This window comes from Monodelphis domestica, chromosome 1 (genome assembly GCF_027887165.1).
Source record: "Monodelphis domestica isolate mMonDom1 chromosome 1, mMonDom1.pri, whole genome shotgun sequence".
Taxonomy (NCBI): Eukaryota; Metazoa; Chordata; class Mammalia; order Didelphimorphia; family Didelphidae; genus Monodelphis; species Monodelphis domestica.
In genome coordinates this window covers 656,082,644-656,108,196 of record NC_077227.1, presented here as the reverse complement: position 1 = coordinate 656,108,196, position 25,553 = coordinate 656,082,644, and the positions used below count along the sequence as shown (strand labels likewise).

The 25,553-nt window shown below is 34.8% G+C and overlaps 1 protein-coding gene across 50 annotated transcripts in view; it reads right to left on the bottom strand.

Moving 5' to 3' along the window:
- NRXN1 (neurexin 1) overlaps nt 1-25,553 on the bottom strand; it is a 1,454,617-nt gene that overhangs the window by 23,136 nt on the left and 1,405,928 nt on the right. For 29 of the 50 annotated variants that reach the window (XM_003339683.3, XM_056823682.1, XM_007476828.2 and 26 more), the window contains one exon: nt 19,483-19,570. In XM_003339683.3, the coding sequence (XP_003339731.1) occupies nt 19,483-19,570 (88 nt within the window). The remainder of the gene's footprint in view (nt 1-19,482; nt 19,571-25,553) is intronic. The other 21 variants (XM_056823689.1, XM_056823670.1, XM_056823708.1 and 18 more) reach the window with 1 other exon arrangement.

Here is a 25,553-nt window from a genome sequence, read left to right as displayed (position 1 = left end):
GGAAAGTTATTACAATTCTAGTCAGCTCTTGAGGAAAATCATAGACTTAAAGGGGAAGATTTGACTGTTTCCTCTGTCCAGTTTTCATTAATGCTGTGAAAAGAAAATTGGAATTTTAGTTTCCTGTGGTGACTGTGAATTGAAATTAATCCAGATTCTTCCTCAACTCCAGCCCTATGTAGAATGTACTTTTCTCATATCCGTAGTTCAACACAAACCATACCAGAAGAAAAGCAAATCACTCATGAGAATGAATGCTTAAATGAAGCATTTCCAACGAAGCAGAGATTCAATTTTATATATGTATGTGTGTGTATATATATACATATATATGTGTGTGTGTGTATATATATAAGACATGCACTAATTTTCACTGGCTCGGTGGTTATTTTTTGAAGCAATAGAACCTGGAAGTTCCAAATCACTCATGTTCTTTCTCCCTCCCTCCCTCCCTCTCTCCTTTTCCACACCCTAATTTACTTTTCTTCCTCCAGTTTCATACCCACAGTACAAATAAAAGCCTGGATGAAAGATGTGCCTGACATATCTCAGCCTTCTCCCTCTTAAGCAGGTGACTCAGAAAAAACAAAAATAATGTTGTATTTTAGGAGCTTTTTTGTGTCCTGCCTGACTGTTGGGGTCAACTTTGACCATCAATCCCCACCTACATTAAGAGGGGCAGAAAATGTCAGTGTTGAATACCATGGTCAAAGAAAGTGGGAGAATCATCATCCTAATACAAATTTGCAAATTATTCATTTGAATGTAACTTGAAAGGAGGTAAAAAGAAGCCTTTAAATCAAGTTATTGCATTTTATTAGTTAATGTGGATATTGCCCTTCTAAAGGTATGGATGAACAGAAGGCCAGGCAAACTCCTGATTCTACAAAATAAGCCACAGTGGGCTGGAGTTGATGTAATTCTGGATCTAAGGACACAAGAACTTGCCTCACCAATTTGTACAATATTCTAGGTTCATGTTTACCTCCATGTAGTTGGAAGGAACTTCCAAGGCCATCTGGTATAACCTGTGCTTTAGTAAGATTTCTCTCTACAACATATTCACTTCTTTATAGCTCAAATTGTTATGATATATTACTTTTTCTTCAAGCCTAAATTTGCCTCTTTGCAACTTAGAGCCATTACTGCTAGTTCCATTCTCTACAACCAAGAACAAATGTAAACCACTCCAGATGAAAGTCCTTCACATCCTGAAAGACAGCTAGAGCATTCTTCCTAAATCTTCCCTTTTCTTCCAGTTATCTGTTATGTACTTCAGTCTCTTCACCATCTTGTTGTTTTTCTTTGATATTATCCACTTTATCAAGATCCTACTACTAGAGTATAATCTCCATGCAGGAAGTAATATTCTTTCATAACTCAACACAGTGTTTGGCACCCCATAGGTTTATTGGTTTGAATTGGAAACTGTCTGGTTTGGGTTTTTTTATCTGATTTATATATTTTTCTTCTTTTCCCAACTATTTTTTTCCAACTTTCCCCAATATTTTAAGTTTTGTTGAGGGCAAACACTTATACTTTTCTCATATCTCCCTCTAGTCTAGTGTGAATCTTGAAATTTCTCAGACTTGTGAATGTTAAAAAATTCCCCATTGAGGAATTTTCCATTGGGACAATTCCCTATTGGGACCATTCCCCATTTGGACAGTGAGAACCTCTACTCCATGTACTTAAGCCTGCTTTAGGGGAAAAAACTCCTTGTTGAACAATGAAAAGTACTTAAACCCATACTTAAACCATGCCTATTTTTAGAATTAATACAAAGGGGTGCTAAGTACCTATAAAGGTCAGGCAAATTTATATGGGACAAAGAGGTGAGAAGCTTACACAGAGATTCTAGCCTACTCAGGTGTGGATTACTAAAAGGATTAGTCTACTCAGGTGTGAATTCAGAATGGGCTGTCCTTTGGAAAATATCTACTGTGATTGGTAGATTGGAAGAACTTAGGGGAGGTGACATAGGAGAAAACCCCCTATATAAGAAAAGGACAGTCTGTTGAGAAAACAACAGTCTCTTGAAAAACAGTCTCTAAGGAGGCTGTTAGAAGGAGAGTGCTCTAAGGAGGAGACTCTGGAAGAACAGTCTCTAAGGAGTCTCTTGGGAGAGGCTCTTGAGGACAGTCAGAAGGATCCCTCTCTGGAGAAGGATGGCTGGCTGAACTGGTGTCTATATTCTAGCTTGGACAGATCTTGTGGTTAGTGATTAAGGACTGACTGATCTCTCTCTAAAAGACTCAGATCTAGGCCATGTTGACTTAAGGCCCTTCAAACTTATTCCTTTCTTACTCTTCCTCTCTTTCTTTAATTCCTCATTGTATTATTAATTAAATTCTCTATAAACCCAGTTGATTTGGGTATATTTGAATAATTGGGAATATTTCCCTGGCGACCACCTTATATTTGATTTAAAAACAAAACACTGTAGTGAAAACATATTTCCTGCAGTCACAATTTACTCACCCACTCTTATATCTACTACAATTTAAGTCTTCCACTATTTTTAACTCACTACAGTTTATGACCTCAACCATTTTAATTATTACAGTTTATGGCTCCCACTCTTTTAAATCTTACACTAGCCCAATATGGGTTACGTAGTATGTATTCAATAAATACTTTTGGCCTTATGTAATGGGAGAAGCTGTGTACTTGGAGTCAGGGGATCTCCAATCTTTACTCTGTATCTAGTTTGTTGTAAGATTTTAGCCAAGTCAGTTAACTCTTTGAGTCTTAGTCACCTCATCTGCAACTTGGATATAACACATTATAATGTTTGTTTATAAACATTAAAACAAAACCTAAATGAAACTTTTATTGATTGGGAAAGAACAACATCTCAACAGCTAAGAAACTGAAGCATTAAGAAAAGGCAATCCACTAGAAGACTATAAATGGGAGCAAAGGGGAAACACTATATCTTGACTAATTTCCTGACTGAACCCCCCCCCACCTCAAATACCCTGCACTTACACTTTAAGCCAGTGAAATTCCCAAATTATTTATGCCCTAATAAAGAAAGCAATTCTCAGCATGACTCATAGGTGTCTCAATTATATCATGTTCAGGGGGGCATCTAGAGAGCCAGGCCCAGAGATAGGAGGTCCTAGGTTCAAATCTGACCTTAGACACATCCCAGCTGTGTGACTCTGGGCAAGTCACTTAACCCCCATTTCCTAGCCCATACCAGTCTTCTGCCTTATTTTTATTGATTGATTAATTGATTCTAAGATGGAAGGTAAGGGTTTATATATCTATATCTATATCTATATATATATATATATTTATATAAAGTTCAATTGGGACCAAGAATATAATAGCTAATCAGCACCCAACTCTCTCCCCTATGCCTAACTTTGGTAGAGTTATGAGGTAAATGGGGAATATCAGAAGCATTATGATGTAACTCATAGCTCAAGGCTTGGAGTTCAGAAGATCTAGGTTCAAATAACCTTTTGAGCTCCTTAAAGTAAGGTATGTGGTCCTGAGCAAGTCACTTCATTTCTAGGTGCCTTGGACAACTCCCTGGATTCAGCTGCTAAATAAGAGATGGGTTACAATATGTGCTGGTGGGTGATATTGGTCCACTAGAAGCTCCCTGTTCTGACTAAATCTTAGATGTTCCTTATATTTAGAGATATAAATTTTCCATATTTTTAATGACTCAAGCAAATACAAGAGAAAACATCATTCATTAGGTCAAATCCCCCTGCTTAGTAAATAGAAAAACAATGTGAGCTTTCTAATACCTAAAATAGCACTATTGTGGAAAGAATATTTGACTTGGCATTTGCTCATTCATTTGATCTTTTCAACAACCCTGAGAGTAAAGTGCTATTATAATCATCCATACTTTAAGACGAGGAAACTGCAACACAGAAACATTTAGTGACTTGCCTTTAGTCACATAGTTAGGCAATATCTGAAGCAGGATTCAAACTCAGGTCTTCCTGACTCCAAGTTCTGTGCTTTATCTACTAAGTCACTTAGTTGATTCAATTAATTCATGCTTTCATGGACTAGTTAGGAGTCACATGAGATTTGATTTCAAATCCTATCTCAGACACTTATTATGTCATCATAAATAAATCACAAACACTATGAACCTTAGTTTCTGAGTTTGTGAAGATTATCATGTGTCTCAGTGAATTGTGCTGAGCAAATGAGCTTATGTGCATGAAGTCCTTTGCAAAATTTAAAGGACTTTATGATTGTAAGATACTATTATAATGCTAGAAAATCAGCTTCGTAATTGGACAACCTATGCAGTCTGCATGCATTTTCTATCAATGTTAACCCATTTCCAAAAAAGGCAAAAAAGAACAATATTTCAAATGTTGACAAATATGTGCTTTTATGACCTGCACTTGGCTCTGCCCAAAGAGAAAACTAAATATCTTTTTTCCTAGGAATCCTTTAAAAATTTTAATACAGTCAGTATCTATTGAATCTTTGTCTCAGTTCCCTCATCTTAAAGTAGGGATGATTACAATAGCACCTAACTCTCAGTATTAAAAGGATCAAATGAATTAACAGATGTAAAATCTTACAAACCTTACAACTCTATATAAATGCTAGCTATTATTATTAGTCTTGACTTGCCTCCCTCAAACAAATAACATTACCCTAAACTGAGTTAAATATTTTGGTAGAATGGAAATTCTGAGCTCAAATCTCTGCTGTTTATTATCCTGGGCAAGACATGACCTCTTTGGATCCTGATTTCATCTGTAAAATAAAGGTGGAACTAGACAACCTCCAAGGTCCCTTCTAGCTCTAGATCTGTGGTCTTCTTAGACTGTAAGATCCTTGAGGGCAGGGTTTGTTTTTTTGCCTCTTTTTTACCTCTAGCACTTAACCCAGTGCCTATATAGCAGGCATTTAGTAAATGTTCACTGAATTAAATTGAATGCTTGTTTGAAATTATATTATTTAAATCAGGGTAAATGTGGGTTACTTTGGAGATAGCTATTCTATTCTTTAGTGAATTAAAATTTTTCAGTCTGTAGCCTCACTTATCTTTCCAGTCACTGAGCATTCCCAGAGGGATGAAGAAAGTCATAAATTCTTATGGCAATCCAACCTATAGCATATTACCTATTGTCTTGGAGAGGGGGGAAGGGTGGGAAGGTGGGAGAGAACATAGATCTCAAAATGTCATAAAAAAACTATTAAAACTATATCAACTTATAAAATAAAATTCAAAAAGAGACTTATGGCAATGGAGTTTTTGCCCATATTTTACAGAAAAGTGATATTTTCTTTCTTTTAATTTTTCCCATATTATATCTTCATACAGTTTTTAATATTCATTTCCTAATATTTTACAATCCATGCTCTCTCTCCTCTTCCCAAGAAGGCAGATAACATGATACAGGTTGTACATATACTATTTCACACAATATCATGTTGTGAAATAGGAAACAAAGCTTATACTAAAGAAATTTTATAAAGGAAATAAAATGAAGAATGGTAAGGGATGATGCTTTCAGTCATGATGTCGAGGAAAATTCTGGGAAGGCATTCATAGAGACTCTAACTTGGTTAAGCCCAGAACCTAGCCAGGGTGTTTGAGTGGTAAATCCTATCCTAGGGTCCCTTGTCTCTTTTGTACTCAAAGACTCTTGGTAGGTGGTTGATGGGAATGATTGGAGGTCACAATTCAATGAGTTGTGAGTGGTTGCAAGTCAGAAAGGAGCCAGCATCAGCAGTGGAAACAAGTGAGATTAGAGTAGTCTAATGAACCAGATATACAGAATTCCTGACACTTAACTCTCTCACTTTTCTATCTTTTGTGGGAGAATTAGACTTTCATTTCCTTGTCCAAACCTTTATTTCATTTCTCTTTCCCAAGGAAGAAGAAAGATAGAAGATAAATAGAAAAAAAATATGACAATGTATCTCCAGAGTTGCTAGCAAGGAAAATGAAAACCAAAAACAAGTAGTCAACTTTTGTGCCATCTATTTCCTAAATGCAGATCTTTGAATTTATGCCCTTTCATTCCTTTAACAAAAACAGAAAAAGGTGTGCATCAAAGTCCACAAAGGGCTAATTTGGTATTTTCCAACACAGAGTGATTGGGATTAAAAAAGAAAGGACACTAATATTTACTAGCATGAAATGAAGTAGGAATAAGGAAGGCTCCCTGATTTCCTCATGGAAGAGAAAGACAATATATCACAATAATCCCCTAGACCTATGGTGATGAACCTATGCATATGTGCCAGAGGTGCCACTTGAGAGCCCTATCTGTGGGCACATATGCTGTTGCCCCAGCAGTTTGCCAGAATTCATTATTAGAAAGCTAGAGGGACACGGGGACAGGGTGCTCCACTCCCCCTCTTTATGTGTGCCTGAGAACATTGCTCCTTGAGCTAGTATACAGAAGAAAATGGTTTTTTTTTTTAATTACTATCTTATACTTCACCCACTGTCTCTTTATCTTTTCCTTCTCTGAATCTCTGGAAGCTTTGGTTTGAGGAAAAGAACTGAAGATGTCCAAGCCATTAGTCTGCCTATTGTTCTAGGGTAAAGCTCTGCCACCTCCCTCTTCTCCAATGTTGTCTTTTCTCCCTCCAAAAATACTTTTAATTCCTGATATAGAAAGAAAATCTTGCCCTCTGGTTATGATATTATGTTAGCATCATCTCTTTCCATCCTAGTAAGAAATATAACACCTAAGATTTTCAGCAATTTATGTCCTCTTGAATGCTGGCTTGCCCAAGCCTTACCAGAAGGACTATTACAGTATCAAACATATACATCAAGAATGGCCAGTTCCCAAAAGACCATAGATGCTTGACTCTGTCAAGTGTGGCGCTGTTAAATGGCCCAGTGGATAGCATACCAGGACTGGAATCAGAAAGATTCATCTTTATGAGGTCAAATCTGGCTTCAGAAACTTAATAGCTATGTGGCTAATTCCCAGGCAGGTCCCTTAAATCTTTTTGCCTCAGTTTCCTCATGTGTAAAATGAGCTAGAGAAAGAAATGGCAAACCATGTCAGTATATTTACAAAAAAAAAAAAACCCCAAATGGGATCAAACAATGTTGGACACAAATGAAATGACTGAACAACAACAAATTCTGTCAAGTATATAATCTTAGGGCAGGGGAGTAGCTCAGAGATAGTATTCTCAATTTAGCTCAGAGATAGTATTCTCAAAATTCAACATAGGACTGATCTTGACTATTCTCCAGTTTGGTGGGAAATATATCCAGAAACATAAACCCACAACTTCAACAATAATCAACATTATAGTTTCTCAGATGTTATTCCCAATGGGAAAGCAAGTATATAAAAGCCACACAAATGAGGCACACCCCAAGCTCAATTGCTAGGCTGATAGTAATCAGGTGCTTTCCCAAATTATCAAATGCAATTATGTAGAAATTAGTATCAGGACATAAAACAGGGTATTGTAACTGTTATTTCTAATTCATTTCCTTCAGTTTTCATTTGTCAAGGAATTCTGCCAGCACATATTGACCTGCTATTTAAGGATTCATCTACTCTGTTCCTTCTGATATCCCTAAATATCTTGATTAGCAGTACCTAGAGGTATTGGTGCAATTAGGCTCCTACTCAAACTAGCTCTTCCTCATAGACCAAATAACTTGAGCTGAAGGATAATTAGCTGAAGGCTAATATAATTACTTCTGGCCTCTAGTTGAAGAACTACCTTAGAGATATAGTTTTTCCCTTCCTATCTTGACTTCTTGCTTCATTTTCATATATTGAAATTATTATTTTATTATTTTTGCATACTAATAGATCAAATTTACATAGAACTTTATTTTTCATATCTTATTCAAGATAGAAGGCAGATAGCACACAAATAATAATCCCCATTTTTTAGAGAGGAAAAAATTGAGACAAAGATTGTTCCTGGTTGTAAATTTAGTAAGCACTGAAATTTTGGTCCAGTGACTTCAGTTTCAATCTTTTTTGCCTGTATGTGGACTCTCACTTTCCTTCCACTAGAATTCTCCCTTCAAAGTTGGCAAATATATTCATCACAGTAGTGTTTCTGGATTTCTCTTTTTCTAAACTCAATAGGACATTCATCACATTTCGGCAAAAGCTTTTAAGTAGCATTCTTTAAAAAGGAGTGATGATGTGTAGTAGGCAAACAGCATCAGTAAAGGTGGCATGGATATAGGATTCCTGAGGAATTTTTTTCTGCACTCATTCGCTTTAGCCCTGATTTTTTTTATCCTGTTACTTATTTTAGGAGTAAATTAAATTACATTAGGGAACATTCATTTTCTCAGACCTATAAATAAAACTCAGAAATAGTAAATACCATCATTTGTAAATAAATATAATTTTTGGAGAGACAGATTACTTTGATTCATCTGATTTGGCTTCTGGGAGGTCATTTGGTGTATATATATATATATATATATATATATATATATATATATATATATATATATATAGTCTAACACCCAAAGATATCCAATATCATAATTTTTTTATGAAGATACTGAGTCTGGAATCCTAGCAAGGAGACCATCACAAGGTAAATTAATGAGCATCTTGATATCACATCACCTATAACAGGTCCACTATGAAAATGGTGTTATTTAGAAAAACTCTATGAAGAAGAAGCCAAAAGAGTTTGGGTTACATATGAACTACTGCTTTCTACAAAGAAAAAAATCTCATTTGACTGAATGTCATTGATTTGGGTTGTCCTCCTATAAGTTTTTTATTAATGTACAAAAACTGGCAGGAAAGCTAAAATCCTCTCTACCATCCTCAGCAATGCATTGGAAATATGAGTCAGAATGATATATGGTGAAGGCTCAGCTTTGACTTGTTCTTGCTATTTCAACTTCAATCTTGACTTCATTACTTTATGTGATTTCATGAATTCTTTAATAGTTTCCATTGTAGGATTGCTACACATTCTGAGCCATCTAGTTTTTGAAGGTTAGGCCCATCTCCCAGAGTGATTAGTTGGACATTTGAACAATTGCCACTTGACTGGTCATTAGGATTTTGTCATATTAATGCCAAAGGGGACAGACATTTTAATGCAGGCTGTATATTTTTTTTGCCAGATGTTACCCAGAATCCTCCATTTTAACATCAATTTGTTGGCTATTACAGGATAATGAAATTCACTTTTGAATAACATGTTCTTATCCAAAAAAATTAACTGTAGAACAAAATTATCTTCCAATCAGGCCTTAACAAATATGATCTAATGAATGACATTTTCCTTAAAATGACTGTGATGACTTACTTAATGAAAAGATGCACCTTGTTCAATATACATGTCTTTATTTTTAATAGATTTAATGGGACCGGTTCAATATAATCCTCTGATCTTTTTTTTTTCTTTATAAAGTGGAAAGCCACTCAGAATCAGAGTAATTGAAGTAAATTTAGCATGATGAACACTAATAAATGTAAAGGACCCTTTCCAGTAAAATTTAAATGCATGGTACAGAGTTCTTAAACGTCCATTCTCACAAATTTGTCTTCATAGAATTCCCAAGCATCTGAAATCACAAATAGCTTCCTCCATCCTAAAAAATGAAAAGCTAGACTTTTCTACAAGAGAAAGCTCCATCTCAGAAGCCATTTTGATCTCTAGGTTTTTTTCTTATTCTTTCTCTCAAACAGCAGAAGAATAGGCTAATATAAAAACTGAATTTTCAGTGGTGTTTGAGTCATGATTATATATATGTGTGTGTGTGTGTGTGTGTGTGTGTGTGTGTGTGTGTGTGTGTGTGTGTGTGTTTTGTTGTGTGTTTATATGATGAGAGGGGAGAGGAAAACTTCCCAAGAACTGTCAAATCTAAATTCTATGACCCTGGGCAAGTCACTTAACCCCAACTGACAAACCCTTTCTGCTCTTTTGCCTTAGAACCAAAGCTTAGTATCAATTCTAAAACTGAGAGTAAGCATTAAACAAAAAGAACCATCAAATCCAATTATTACCTACTTTTTGTGATTCAGGTAAACATTGATAATGCCAAAGAGAGATGAGAAGGTACTGCTAAAGCATGTGAACAGTGGAACAAAAAACTGTAGACCTTTGGGACACAGATAAGGTTTTTACTTTTGCTACTAATGATTTCAGATGAGAAATAAAGATTTGAAAAAATGAACATTGATTTAAAATATATCAGAGATTGATTTTTTTTTAATTTCTGACCATCACTTAACAAATAGGAATATAGGCTCTTGGCAAGGGATGGTGAAAACCTTAAAAGAGCTAGCTGGTCAAAAGAACAATAATCAAGATTTGCCTAGAGTTTTGAAAACCTCACCAAAAGAAATTTAAACTAAAAAGGAAAGGGAGAAGACAGCCTATGAAGATCTACTAAACTATATACCAGATATAGTAACTACAAAGTTAAAAAAAAAAGCACCAATAATGATATTCAGAAACTCAAAATTCAAAGAAAGAGCCTGCAACAAAATTCTTGGCTCATCACCTAGTTGGTGCTAAACATGATAGAGGATTTGGAATCTTATGGACTGAATAGCCTCATAAAATAGCAAGAAGCAGTGGAGAAGGAAACAAGTATGTGGAAAGATTGGCATGAATGTTTTCACTCTCTTTATCACAAGTGTGGGCTTAGGCTGCTGCTTCGCTATGCTGGAACACAAACTCTTTCAATTCTAGATATGCCTGGCTGGCACACAAGTGAAAAATTGTTGAGTCCCTTGTTGGACTCACATGAAAACTGTTTTGAAGTACAGTTAAAATGGAGATAGTAGAAAAGAACTAAGGTTGGCTTATAAAAAGAAACACCTGTGATGACACAAATGCTTATATGACCATCACCATCCTGCAATACCCCAAAAAGAAGTAAATCCAAAATCTTGCTTGTTGCATCTTAAAAACTGGCAATATACAGATATAAAGAGAAAGATATCATTAAAAACACTAATTCTGATATTTTGGTTTTGTCAGTTGCATTAGAAAGTCCACAATATGCACATATCAAGGATATTTTCAAGAGAAATATGAGACAGGTTTTGCATACGATTTTTATAGCATACTATTGACATTTGACTGAGAACTATAGGGAACAAAAGATCCCGTGTTTATTATTTATTAATTTTTTTTGAAAAAGCATTATATTTGATAGAGCAAAGTGTAGACTTAAAAGCTCACTTGTAGCAAGGTGTTTTACTACCCAAATGTTAATATACAGCTAGCTGGAAAAATATAGCCACAAAGATAACAGCTAGTTTTTATACAATGCTCTAAAAGGTTTGCAAAACCTTTAAGCATCATCTCATTTTCTCCTCATAAGCCTAAGGGGTAGTTGTTAGTATTATTATTATTAATAAAGAGCTGGTGAGTAAACTGAGGCAGGCAGAGGTTAAGTGACTTGATAAAGATCATAGAATAAGTAAGAATTTAATGCTAGATCTGAAGTCAGGTCTTTTGGATTCCAGGTCCAGCACTTTATCATTGTACCACCTAGTTAACTGATAAAAAAAGAAATAATTTTGTTCTATGATCCCCTAATATTATAATATAATAGTATTATTATATAACATAATAAAAATATCAATTGAGTAATTTAAAAGGTGCACATATGCTTGCCAAATTTGTTATTTGTTAATTTTCTGGAAGATGTCCAACACAAGAGTTCAAATGGAGGAACTAATATTTCTAGCTGGCAAGGTGGGCCATATCTTCTCTTGAAAATGGAATTGTATATCAGACCTAAGGACACCATGGATCTTCTTAGAAAGCCCCATCTATGCTCAGATAAGACTAGCCTAAAAAAAAATAGGAAAACCAAATGGATAAAGAATATATATCGCCCAGACAGGTGTCTGGAGTTATGACATTCAAATATATCTGTTAGACAGGCACTGCCAATGACAACTTCCATGTTGTAAATGTGCCAATTGCACTCCATCCTTCCTAGTTATTCCTTGTCAAAAGAGCCAGTTTACACCAGCTCATTTCTGTTGAAGCTATATGGTGGGATATCAAGGAACATTACAGAAGAAACATAAATCAGCTGACCTAATGGGCAATGGAAAGATGTGCACTGGGTGTAAGTAGGTGGCAGAATATTAACATTAGCAAGTATGAGAGAAGTGGAATTAAAGAAAACAAATTCAATTCAGCTAGCATTTACTAAGTTTACTGTGGTCTAGGTACTAATACAAAATATTCTAAATGATCTTATCTTCTATATCATCAAGGCATAAGAATAGGGATTATTTCAGTCTCTGTATTTGTCTCCTGGGCTCCTATCACAATTTCTATTACATAGATAATTTATGGATTCTTATTGATAGATTAATAAAAAATAAAAAGGTGAGAGCCAGCAATGTAAAGATTAAGTACAGCCTAACAGTTTGACCACCTAAGCACTGCACTCTTATCTTTGAAATACAAAATGTCTAGAGGCTATCTTCCAGTCTACTGAAAAGAGATTCTATAGAGGCTTTTTGAAGGACATGGCCAGAAATCATTCAGGCTGTGAAGGTCCAGATGAGATTCAATCTGTCTTGATAGAGCATGTATTGAGACATTATGAAAGATGAAACCAGAAATCCTTCAAAATATCAAAATAGTTATTACTTACTCCCTGGATGCAACCTACTTGTCAAGAAAAAGAATTAGGTGGTCTCATTTATCTATTAAATAGATATATTCATTATTTATTTAATATCTATGAAATATAATAAACACATTTATTGATATATAATAAATATTAAATATAATGAATAATAATGTTATAAATAATAATAAAGTTAATAAATAAAATGTCTCTTAAATATAAATAACAGAGGCAGCTAGGTAGCTCAGTATATGAAGAACCAGGCCTGGAGGTGGGAGGTATTGGATTAAAATCTGGTCTCAATTGCCTCGCTCTTACTGCTTTTCTGCCTCAGAACTGATACTTAGTATAGATTCTTAGACAAAAGGTATTTTGGGTTTTTTTTTAAAGAAATAGCTAAATATACAATAAATAGTGGCATTCAACTTGATGTCAAGAAGATTTGAGTTTGTGATCCAGGACAACACTGAGGGACTTGTGAGAAAGAAAGCTATCCACAACCAGAGAAAGAACTGTGGGAGCAGAAATACAGAAGAAAAGCATATGATCGATCATGTGACTCGATGGGGATATGATTGGGGTTTTAGTGTTAAAAGATCACTCTATTGCAAATATGAAAAACATAGAAATAGGTTTTGAACAATGATACATGTATAACCCAGTGGAACTGGTTGTCAGCTCCGGGAGGCAGGAGGAAAGAGGCATGGGAAAAATCATGAATCAGGTAACCATGGAAAGATATTCTAAATAAAAATTAATTAATTAATTAATTAAAAGACCTGAGTTTGAAACTGGCTCAGACACTAGAAGGAAATGATTCAGTCTTTTAATCTATGAAGGGGGTGGAGGATCTACAAGAGACCCAGATGGTATCAGTTCTCTTATCTGTAAGATGGGGAAAATAAATACCATCTATTTGCCTGGGTTATTGTGAGGATCCAATGAGATAATGTTAAATGTTTTGTAAACCTTAAAATACTGCATTTACTATAACTATTATTACTAACACTTCTACTATGAGTACTATGTTATTACTATTAGCCATTTATTTATTTATACTTTATTCCACAAGCATTTCTGAATACCTAACATGCAGCCCTGCTCTCTTTACAGCATCAGAGTAGGCCCTTTAAACAAATTTGGTGACAGACTATGCCCACCACCTGATCTCCATTTGTTTAGAAGACATTTTAGTGGTTTCCATAAGAATGAATGATCCTTTTCTACCTCCCTTCACTCTACAGATATTTTATCCTTTTCACAAATGGTTTAAGTGCCATTTTTTTCCTAAATTAAGGAAAGGTGAAAGCATTTGGGGATCTTGAATTGTTGAGGTCTCCCCTCACCCCTCCCTTTAAAAAAAATGAAATTTGTTCATAGCATTCCCCTTTTAAAGAGGGAAGTATAAAATCTTAGTGAGTTATTGGAATCAATGTGGATTCCTAGAATATAGGTGACTGGCCCTAGAATTGAGAACTGTCTTTCAGAGCAAAAACAAAAAACAAAAAAAGGGTAAGTACAGGGGGTACAGTGACATGGTAATCACACTTCAGGAAATCCCCACATGAAAGAAGAAAAATCTCTCATTCCCAACGCATTCACTCTATGGAACCTAACCAGATTCAGACTTCTTTCTGAGCTCTTTGCCAAGAAGCAATTCCAATGGGAAGGGAAGTAATAAAACTTGGCAAGATTCATATTGCTGCATAATATCTGAACTCGAATTCGTGTCTGTAGTCTATAGTGCATTGTGACCAGAGGCTTCTGCAATAAGATTTTCTGTGAACACAAAGCATTAGGATTCAATATTATTTTCCCCCTACTGCTCAAAAATAGCTAATGAGAAAGGAATGGTGAAAAGTGAAAGCGCCCACATCCATGCTGACAGAATGCTTCTGAGGTCTCTGCTCATCCACTAGAAAACCCAGTCTTTGTCCACGTGACTAAAGTCAGTGAATTTTGGACAATTAAACTTAACAAAACCATGGCAGCATATGTTATGGCTAACAGTTGGCAGTTTCAAATACTTGTCCCTCTAGTATATGCTTGGAACATCAAATCTACCTTCATGTGTAGAGCCTTTATCTTTCACATTAATACCTCTAATGTCAGTGAATTCTAATTTATAGTTATGGGAGCAGAGTAGTACACACTAAAACTTCAGCAGCAATAACTTCCTGTTCTGACTTTATTCCTTCTTCCCCCAGTGGCTCTCTATGCTTTTGTTCTACTCGAACCCCTGCCTTCATTGCTGCTACCCCATCTCTGTCTTTTAAATGCTCATTTCTCCTTCTAAGCCAAGCTCTAGTGACATTTGCTCCATGAAGCCTTTCCTAATTCCCAAAACAGAAATGATCTCTCTCTTTTATGGTAGAGCATTTATTATTATTTTTGTTGTTGTTGCTATGAGAGCATTTATTATTATTATTATTATTGGTGTACATATAAAAATTCCTTTATTAGATTCTAAACTAATAAGAAGCTGTCTCATTTATCCTTACTTTTGCCTCTCAGAATTCCTATCTTCCTTCAAAACTTGGGTCCAAGTGCCACCTCCTATGAGGAAGTTATGCTGATTTTTCTAGTGGCTAGTGCTCTTCAACCAAAAAATTACCTTGTATATATTATATATTTAACTTTCTGTGTTATAAGCTATCCCTCCACCCAATAAACACTTTGAGGGGAAGACTTCTTTTGTCTTATCTTTGTGCCTAGCCTATAGGAGATAGTTAAGAATTTTGTGGAATTATATTTATCTCTTTATTCCATCACTCATTAACATTCCTTACATATACAAGGTGATCAGTCTGTGCTGGTTAAGTTAAATTTTCTTTGTAAAGTTTTCCCGTGCCCAGTTTCTTCTTCATGTCAAAGTGATTTCAGTAGCCGTCCACTACATTTCAACAGAAAAATACCAGGACTTTATATGATGTTTCTTTTCATTCAGGTAATAGGGAAATTAAAGAGACAGCCTGGGAAGGGGAAGGAGGGCACTGTGCTAGGGTTGAACATAGCTCTTAATGTGCAAAGTGGCACTTTGTCAAATGATCACTTTTACAGCTCATCAGGCAGGTTTGGGAGGAACACAATATGATCTCTGAATGAATAATTCACTAGCATGCAAGGGGAAAAAATAAAACACTATTGCAGGGTTTTCTTCATCAGATAAGATCAAGGAAATCTTAGATTGCATTAATAAAATGGAGTATCTAGAACAAGTTAGAGAATGGTCTTAGAGTATTCTTCCCTGTTCAGACCACATCTAAAGTAATATGTTCAGATATGTTTGCAACATTTTGGGAAGAATTGTGAAAACCTAGAGGGTGGCTCAAATCATTAGAGGTCTAGTAACTATTCTTATAAAGAAAAGAATTATTTAGCCAGGAAAAGAGCAGATTTGAAAGGTGAAAAAGAAGAATCATGGATTTTTCAAAGAATTTGAAGTGTCAATAGGAGCATTAAGATATTGAAAAGAGGCAAATTATCAATCAATCAAATAATATTTGCAATTGTGCTTGACCCCATTAGGTTCTGGGGACACTAATATAATGAATAAAACAAAATAATCCTTACATGCAAAGAATTTGCATTCTAAAGGGGGAAATGAGAATGTATGTATGTATATATTTGTCTGTCTTTCTAGATGTATACTCAACATTATATGTATATGCATATATATAACATATATATATATAGACATATATACAGATACAGAATGTCCTAAAAATTTTAGTGCAATTTTATGGTTTATTAGCTTAAAAGCTCACTAACATTTTTGCGACACCTTGTATATTCATGCCCCATTAAAACTCTGAGAATTAGAATTATTCAGTGAAATGGGATGTCTCAGGAAGTAGGAGTTCCCCAAAACTAGAAGTACCACAATGTTGTAGAAGACATTCCTGTTCAAATACAGGTAAATTAGATGAATTTTGAGGTCCTTCCAACTTTAAGACCCTATATTGTCTGGTAGGGCTGTCATAGGAAAAGGTATAAGTAGAGGAGAACTGGCCATAGCTTGAGGATATATCAGAAGCGAAATAACAGACCTCTCCAAAAAGTAGGTTAGTTATAGGAAAAGCTAACAAGAAATTTATGGTGAGATAAAACACAATTGAGAATGTATTACCAAGGGGGAAAATGGAAATTAAGAACAGATCAAGGAAGATGAACATGATGAAAATGTGATGATCTAGTCAGAAAAGTTAATTTCCTGGGAAATAGAAGGGGAAAAACATCCTTAGCATTAATATCAAGACATAAAGAAAGGGATGAAGTGATAATTGAAGAAATGCTGGATTCTGAAAGAGTCAAGCTAATTGAGTTCCTAGACTCTTATGGTTGGAGTCTGAAATTGGTGAAATGTTATTCAAGTTGAGGTACTGTTCTCAGCTGGACATTATCTACCAGGAGAACACAAAACAAAACGTTTACTTAGTTAGAGTAATTGCCTTTAATTGCCTTCAGTTTGGGAGGACTTATAGGTCACCGGAAAGAATATCAGATATGGAATGTCAGGCCCTAGTTTCATATACTTGTTTTCTTTGTGCTTCAGTAAAATAAAAGTGATGATCTAGATGATCTCCAGTGTGGAGATAGGACTTATGGTTCATTTCATTTGTAGATATGCCATCTACAAAGTTCAGTTCAATTAAAAATCTACTAAGCCCTATTTATATGACACCAAGATGGACTTTGAGTAGATGAAAGCCATCCATAAAAAAGATTGTGAAGTAGTTTGCCTCCAGCAATCTCTATTCCTCAGTGCCTAGTCTTTAATGTTACATCATGGAGACCCTGATGCTCAGTGCTGCCCCAAGTACCATTTACCTTTCTTTCCTCTTTACTAGTCACTAAATCTTAAATCTTATATTTAAATTTTTAAATAATAATATAATAATAAAATATAATATTTATATCATAAAGTAAAAATACATAATAAATATATATAATTTTATATAATAAAAAGTAAATAAAATAAATTTTAAATTTTAAAAATACTTCTGTCATATGTGCCAGTGGTATCAAATTCAAATAGAAACATCGAGGTCCACAGATTGACTAGAAAACCACAAATTAACATTATTTATGTTGTATTGTATTTTTATTTATTTTGTAAACTATTTCCCAAGTATATTTTAATCTGGCTCAGGGCACCCTGGGAAGTTTTATGGTCTACATATGACTTGTCATGAGCTTGCTATATCCCACAAAGCATCAACTATTTAAGTCATTTTTCCATCTTCTGAACTTCAGAGCATTTACTATGCACTCTATATTTATGGACATTAAAAATCATAGCTGATTCTACTTATTCATTGAAGGGGTATATTTTGATAGGAGAAATATAAAATGAGCTACCCCTAATGTAAAGTAAAAAAAGAACATGGAAAAGACTCAGGAACAAAAGAAAATTGTATTGGCCAGAGAATAATGCCTATGATAGTCTTTGATATAATTGGAGGACAAGAGGAAATTACTAAAGATGTGTAAAGATTCAGGGGATGCAGTGAGATTAAAAGAATAGCAAAGATTTGAGCAAGAAAGATTATTCTGGAGCTAGAGGTTTGTGGATTAACTGAAACAAGGCAGGGACTTGAGTGAGGGAAGAGAATAACATTCCTTGAGCAGGGTCTCATCCAACCTTATAGAACTGAGAGTTTATTCAATATCTGATGTTGCTCCTTGACTTTCAGCACCCTAAAAAGGAGTCTAAATGTTGAGCAGTGAGGCAAAATGAGTGAGAGGAGTGAGCTGCTGGCTTTCATCTCCCACCTTTCTTATATAACAGCTCCATAGTTCTTTGTATTTCTGAGGGGACAGGGAAGTCAAAGGAAAACTACAGAGCTGGTCCTAAGAACTGAAAGATAAGAATTACAATTTCTGAATACACTTTAAAGTAGGTATGTACAACACTGTGGGTAGTCAATCAGCAACAAATAAGCCATTCTCTCAAGTACCTGGAGGCCTCTTGGAGTTTCCATGGATGTCTTGCAGAGGCCATTAGCTGCCTTGAAGCAACTAGCCCCCACTTTTATTCATTTTATTAGGCTAAACAGGAGGGCAGTTAAGGGTGGAGAAAAACCATTTAATAGAGCTTGAGCTCATCCTGAGAACAGTAAAAATGTCCCTAATATTCAGTGTCATGAATATTCAGAAACAAATCCCAACTGTGCTCTATTCACACTGAAGCCTAAGGGAATCAACAACCATTACTTAATGGTGGAAAGGGCAGTATGGAAGCCATTTTTCTATATTAATCATTCACAGTGGATGATAAACAAACAAGTAAGGAGAGGAAATAAAGCATAAGTTTATTAAAGTGTATGAACTAAAATTTTCAGGTAATATGGCAAGATTCAGAAACCAACATTTCTATATTGTACATGCATAAATGTATCAAAGGCTCCACAAGCTGTTTGCATTACTGCTGTGGCAATACTTCCACTTCCGAGATCAAAAATATGTCACTTAAGCTAGGGTAGAAATTTTAGAAGGTTTTTTTTTAATACCATAAAAAGGTCATATTCTTATTCAGAATGTAATGTGATTTCTTAGCTTTACAAAAAAAAAAATTTTTTTGTTATGCCACAAGAGACCTGAGGGGACATCCTTTAATTGATATATAAAAGTTATGTTCATAGCTAATGGAATGGGAATAGTTAAGTCACCAATCCAATGTGCTGCCCCCAAGAGTTAGTAGTGAAATTCACAATCTTGGCATTTCTCAATAACTATCAGGAATTGGGTCTAATAAAAAAAAAAATCCCATCCCTCCTCCCCTATCAACAAATTAGTCATTATGTGAGGAAAGTGTGTTCATAAGAACTCGGAAGCAAGGCCTTTTTATGGGATGCTTCATGCAAGTCAATAAAGAGAATCAAAGAGTAAGAAAAAAGTTGACTAACCTAACCCACCTGAGCTCGGCTCACAGGGATCAATGTCCTCATCATCGCTAGGACATTCAGCAGAAGCCACAAGGATGTCATCTGTGGTCTACAAAGAAAACAAATTCAGAACATTTACTCAAAGGAACCCAATATATTTTCTCATCATCATCATCATCGTCATGATCACCATTACCAATACCATGGACAACCAGTTGACATAGAAGATAGAGCACTGGATTTGAAGTTAAGAAGACCTGAGTCTGAATCCTGCATCAGACATCTGTTAGATATATGACACTGAGTAAGATATTTCACTTCTCTTGTCCTTGGATTCCTCATCTACAAAATGAGGGGATTAGATTTAATGGACTTTAATGTTCCAACTAGCTCTAAATCCATGATCCAATTACTATGAGAAGCATACTTTGAGCTCATCTAACAGATGGAGTGGATGAGAAAAACCAATGTAATCATCTCCTCTACAAAGACAATGGTACAAACGTTCATCTTGCTTTTCAATAGCAACTCACAAATGTCAAAAGCTTACAAACTATGAAATCTTGGTAACAGACATTTTTGTGCTATACAAGGTATGAAAAATGGTAGAAGCTCATTTGGATGTTGTATCTTTTTGAATGGGTAAGTTATGCTCAGTTGCTCAGAAAAGATTAGTGAATGGCTAGAAAAAAAACAAAGCAAGTAGAATTTATTGCAGCCATAAGGCACAACAACACATGCACTGGTGGGTTTTATATACTCTCTGTGTCTGCATGTCTGAAAGCAGCAATAATAGCATATTATCCAGAGTTCTATCACTTGGCCTTTGAGAAAGCTTGACTAGCATGTGATTCTTATTCATGTTTTTTAATAGAACAAAAGAAAGAAAACAGGCTAAATTAAAAGGGTATTTTCTTCATAGAAATTAAGATTTTTCATTAAAATCTTAGCTTTATGAGACAGACAGTGTTGTGCCTCCATTTTTCTTTTTATTATTAAGACTTCATAATAAATGAAAATTATGGGGAAAATATATTTTATAGCTGATAGAGTATTAAGAGGGGGCAGTATTCTTTTCAAAGTTTGTTTTCACTGTATTTACATCAAAAAATAGTTACTTAGATTAAACATCATTCTCATCACAATTCTTTGCCCCCTTCTTGGTCAGCTGTTTCTGCCTTGATAATCCTTAACACTGGGTCACTCCCAGCATCCATGTTCTTTTCTACTCCCTAATAGTGGAAGGCTATAAAAGACCATCAGAAAATCATTTAAAATTGATATCTAATCTCATCTGGAACCTCACCATGACATAACCCTTTGTACTCATCTCTGATTGACTCCCTAACACAATTCCTTTTTTAAAATTGTTTTATTTGATACATTTTATTTTTCCCAATAACACATAATAATTTTTAACATTTGTTTTCCAAAATTTTGAATTTCAAATTCTCTCTCTCCCTACCTCCCCCTGGTCACTGTCTTAGACAATAAGAAACTTAATCTAGATTATTCATGTCCATCTATCACAAATATTCTCCTCAGACTCTAACTATGTTCTTCACTCCATCTCTCAGCAAATGTACAACCTGCACTTTCCTAAAATCAAGGCTGCCTATGGTGGGTTCACTCAACTTTCCACCTACATATCTCAATGAATTTATACCTTTGCTACATTTTCAGAAGAAAAGATGACTCTTCTCCAAGCTTAAGTTAACTGCTCCTCTTTGATACAATGTTCTTCTTTCTTTCCCTCTCTCCCTTGCCCCTCCTTTCAATGTTAAGCTCCTAGAAGATGTAGTCTGTCATTTTTTGTCCCTACTTCATCATTTCTGAAAGAGGAGTCTTTTGTTCTATTCTACCAGTTGCAAACCACTTGCTGCAGCCTCTTTATGATGGTCACAATTTCCAACAAACTTTACCCCACTATAAACTTGAACATCATTCCTTAATCTCCCTGGAACAGGTACTTTATTTTGCCAGGAACTGGACTTCTGTACACATCCTGTAGACTCCTCACTTAAATTCTGTATGTAAATTGTTCACTTTCCAGAACTATTTTATATGAGTTACTTGATGGCAGACACAATCATGTTTTCTTATATTTTAACACAATATCTTCCATACATTAAATGATAAATATCTATTTATTACTACCTATTCACTTATTAACTCCTTGACTGTGTTTGACAATCTCTCAAAACTACTGAAACTCAAATATCACCAATGATTTCTTCTTATTTTCAAAATTGAATGCCTACTTTTTTTTCAGTCCTATTTCCCTTGACCTTTCTTCACAGCTTTGTACAATTAATCACCTATTCCTTACCTTCCTCCCTTGCCTTCTAAGACATTTTTTTCTCCAGGCCATTCTTCTTCCCCTCTGATTCCATATTCTCAATTTCTTTCTTTTCATTATCATTCTATCACCTTCTAACATCCCCAAAGCTTGATCCTGGGCCATCATTTATATATTGTCTAAGCAATTAGCACAATACCTGGCACATTGGTGCTATAGAAATACTTATTTCCTTCCCCTAGTGATTTCACCAACTTCCATATTCAAATGAATCCCAAATCTATATATCCAGACCTAACTTCTTTGCTATGTTCCATTTTTATTTGATTGTTGGACATGTCTGCTTGGATATCCTGAAGGCATTTCAAACTTATCATGTACAAAACTTATCATTGACCCCTCTAAACCTGTGCTTCTTCCCAAACTGTTTATTTCTGTTGATAGTACCATGAGCCTCCAAATCACTCAATCTTGAATACTAGAAGTCTTATGGAACAAAAATTCTTGAAATATTCCCTCTTACTCAACCCCTACTTCCAATTAGTTGTGAGATACAATCTTATCTCTACAACATCTCTCTTATTCATCTCTTTTTCTGTATTCACACTGGCCAACTCAATTCACACTCACCTGTTGTGGAGAGTTAATATGGAAGTGGAAAGAGTACTAGAGTTGGACTCAGAGGATCTGGGTTCAAATTCTGCCTCTGTAGTAACCTATATGACCTTGTACTAGTCAATCCACATCTCTGGGCACTAGTTCCTTCACACAACTTCCAAAATAATCTTTCTAATATTCACTCCCCCTTCTTAAAAACCATCCATCCATCCTACTGCCAGATAAAACACAAACTCGTTTTCCTGGAATTTAAGGCCCTTGACATGACGGTTCCAACCTGACTTTCCAGGCTGATTATACATTATTCCTATTTAGCCTATGTTACAGTCAATATTAGACTCTTGTTCTCCAAATGCAATACATTATCTCCCATCTTTGTGTTTTCTGATAAGCTTCTTAATAAATACTGGTTGAATTGAATTGAATATGAAAGCAGAAGTCCACACAATCTAGTTGCTGGTCACATCATCCATTTATAAATATCAAAAGTTGATTTTTCTTCCATCCGTATACTTATAGGCAATTCTAACCTCTGCCTAACTATTGTATGCAAATAGTGAGCTTTAATGCAGAATGGTTAAGGAAAAAATTATTCTGAGGCACATGAGGAGAAGAAGCTCATTATTCCTGCTGGAAATTTAGGAGATTATGCATATTTAGACATTAATAGCAAGTGCAAAATGGATTTTAAATACTCAATTAAAAGCACTGAATCAAACTAGCCTAGGACTTAGTTCCAAAAGGAAAGAAAAAACATGATTCAGGATTCTTTTCTTTATTAGAGAAGTTCTAAACATATTTACAAATCATAATGAGAATAAATAGGTTACCAAAAAGAGGGATGAATCAAGGCGATATAAGCAGGAATGAAAATCTTCAAAATGCAAAAAAGTCTTTAAAAAGTGAATTAAGATCTAGCTCATCTGAAAATGAAGAAGCATTGATCCATAATCTAAATATAAATAATGGCAAAGGGATGAGTAAGGATACAAATCTGGGAGTGTTCCATAAGGCTTAGCTCTTAATCATTTAGAGTCTTTGTAGAAGAATTTCTTTCTTAATCCTATTGCTTTTATTTGGAAAGGGAAAGTTCAAAACAGTCAGGTTTTTTTTAAAGGAGCTACAGTTATTAATGCCTATGATAAATGTTAGCAATTTGCATGAATGTCAGGTCGGGATTCTTTGATTAAACAAGGATTTAAAAGGCAAAGGAACAAATGTCCTTTTGGCCTAGAAAGTTCAGTAGGATAACATGAAAACTGATATGATAACAACAAGTGATTCAATTAGGCTGCCTTGTAGGTCAGTTGTTCCAATTCCCCTTACAAAAGATAATCTTTTTTTTTCAAGAGCTAGCTTTTTATTGGAAAAGTTACTTTGATCATAAACAATAGGTATGTTTCTCTTAAGAGCAGAGTTTTCAATTTTTTTTTGTTTTAAATATAATTTTTCCCATTTAGATAATCTGATGGTTAGTTAAAACTAATATGTGGGGGAAGTTAGGTAGGCTTAGAGTTGGGAAGACATGGGCTCAAATCTGGATTCAGACATTTCTTAGCTCTATGACCCTGAGCAAGTCACGTATCCCCATTTGCCTCGTCCTTGCCACTCTTCTGTCTTAGAACCGATACTATGACAGAAGGTAAGGGTTTTAAAAAATCTAATGCATGTAATAAGAAATTATTTAGGAGGAAAAGTTGAAATTTAAAAAAAAATTATGGTGCCAAACTAATACCATATTATAGTTGTCTCTTTGCATTAAGTTGATAGACTTATAGATAATCACAAATCTAAACCTGGTAGGAGGCTAAAATTATAAATATGGCCTAGTCTTAGTGGCCTGTAAATCAATATATACATTTATGTCATGATAGAGGATTAGCATGGCATAGTGAATAGAGGGCTAACCTTGCAATCAGGAAAACCAAGGTTCAAAACCTGCTTTTAATACATACTGGCTATGTAACACTTGGGGAGTCATTTAACTTCTTAGTGGACTATCCAACTCATTAAATCATTAAATTATATGCAAGTTGCCCATCAAATTGCTGATAAAATCATTGATCTAGACAAATGAGAAAAAGAAATGTTGTGGCCATATTGGGACACTGGCCATCTGCTTCTCTACTATGAGTCAGACTACTCATAATTGCAAAGTATTCACTTTCATATTAACTTGTAGATGCAAAATGCCCTGAAATGGACTGTAAGCACTGACATATCTGGGTTCTAATCCTTGCTCTGCCCACAAACTAGCTGTATGACATTGACCAAGTCACTAAACATCTCTTGATCTTAGTGTCTCTGTTTATAAAATGATGGCTTAGGAAGTTGCTTTTGCCCTAAAATTATGATTGTATGGATCTCATCCAACTTTTAACATTCTATTAAATAGCAGTAATGTAAGAGCTATGAATATAAAAGGTACTGGTGTGAAGAAATTTTTTGCTTATAAAAATCTATCCTATGTTTCAGGATTCCATAAATTAGTTTCTGTTTTTTAAATCATTGCCCTCTACATTTAAGGACTTGCTGGAACCATTACAAAAATGAAAAGTATATAAATCTAGTATCTTATTCAGAATAGGATACCTGAAATCAAGGAGTACCCACATTAGTACTTCTAGAACCTTCCATCCCTTTCTAAATTAACATAAAAAACTAAATGTTAGGGCTAATTCCTCTTTTTCTTTCTCTCATTCTCTGTGTGTATGTTTTTTTTTTAAATCAGTGTTTTTAGAAGCATAATATGGTCTATTAGTTCAAAATGCAGGTGACACAAAAATATGCTATATTTTTAAAAGTCTTTATCATAGCTTTTTACTATGTCAAATGCTATGCCTTGATATTAAGTTCTATTAAGAATAACATTATCTTTACTACAAGAATATCTGATAGTTTACAAAATGCTAATTTAAGCTAAAGAGAACTCATGGGGAAGCAATGGTAAAAAGTACAAGAATGTATTCTTTGAAGATCAGCACAATAATTTATAGGTTAAAACACTTCCAGGAGAATCCATTGGAGTCCATGAAATTTCTTAAACTAAAGTGATTTAATCAGTTGCCACACCTAGAGTTTTTCATGGTCTGGTTATTCTCTTGATTTTTTATTAGTGGGACAAGAGAGTAACCACAAATGGGAGAAATAATTTAATAGGGCAGGAAACATATTT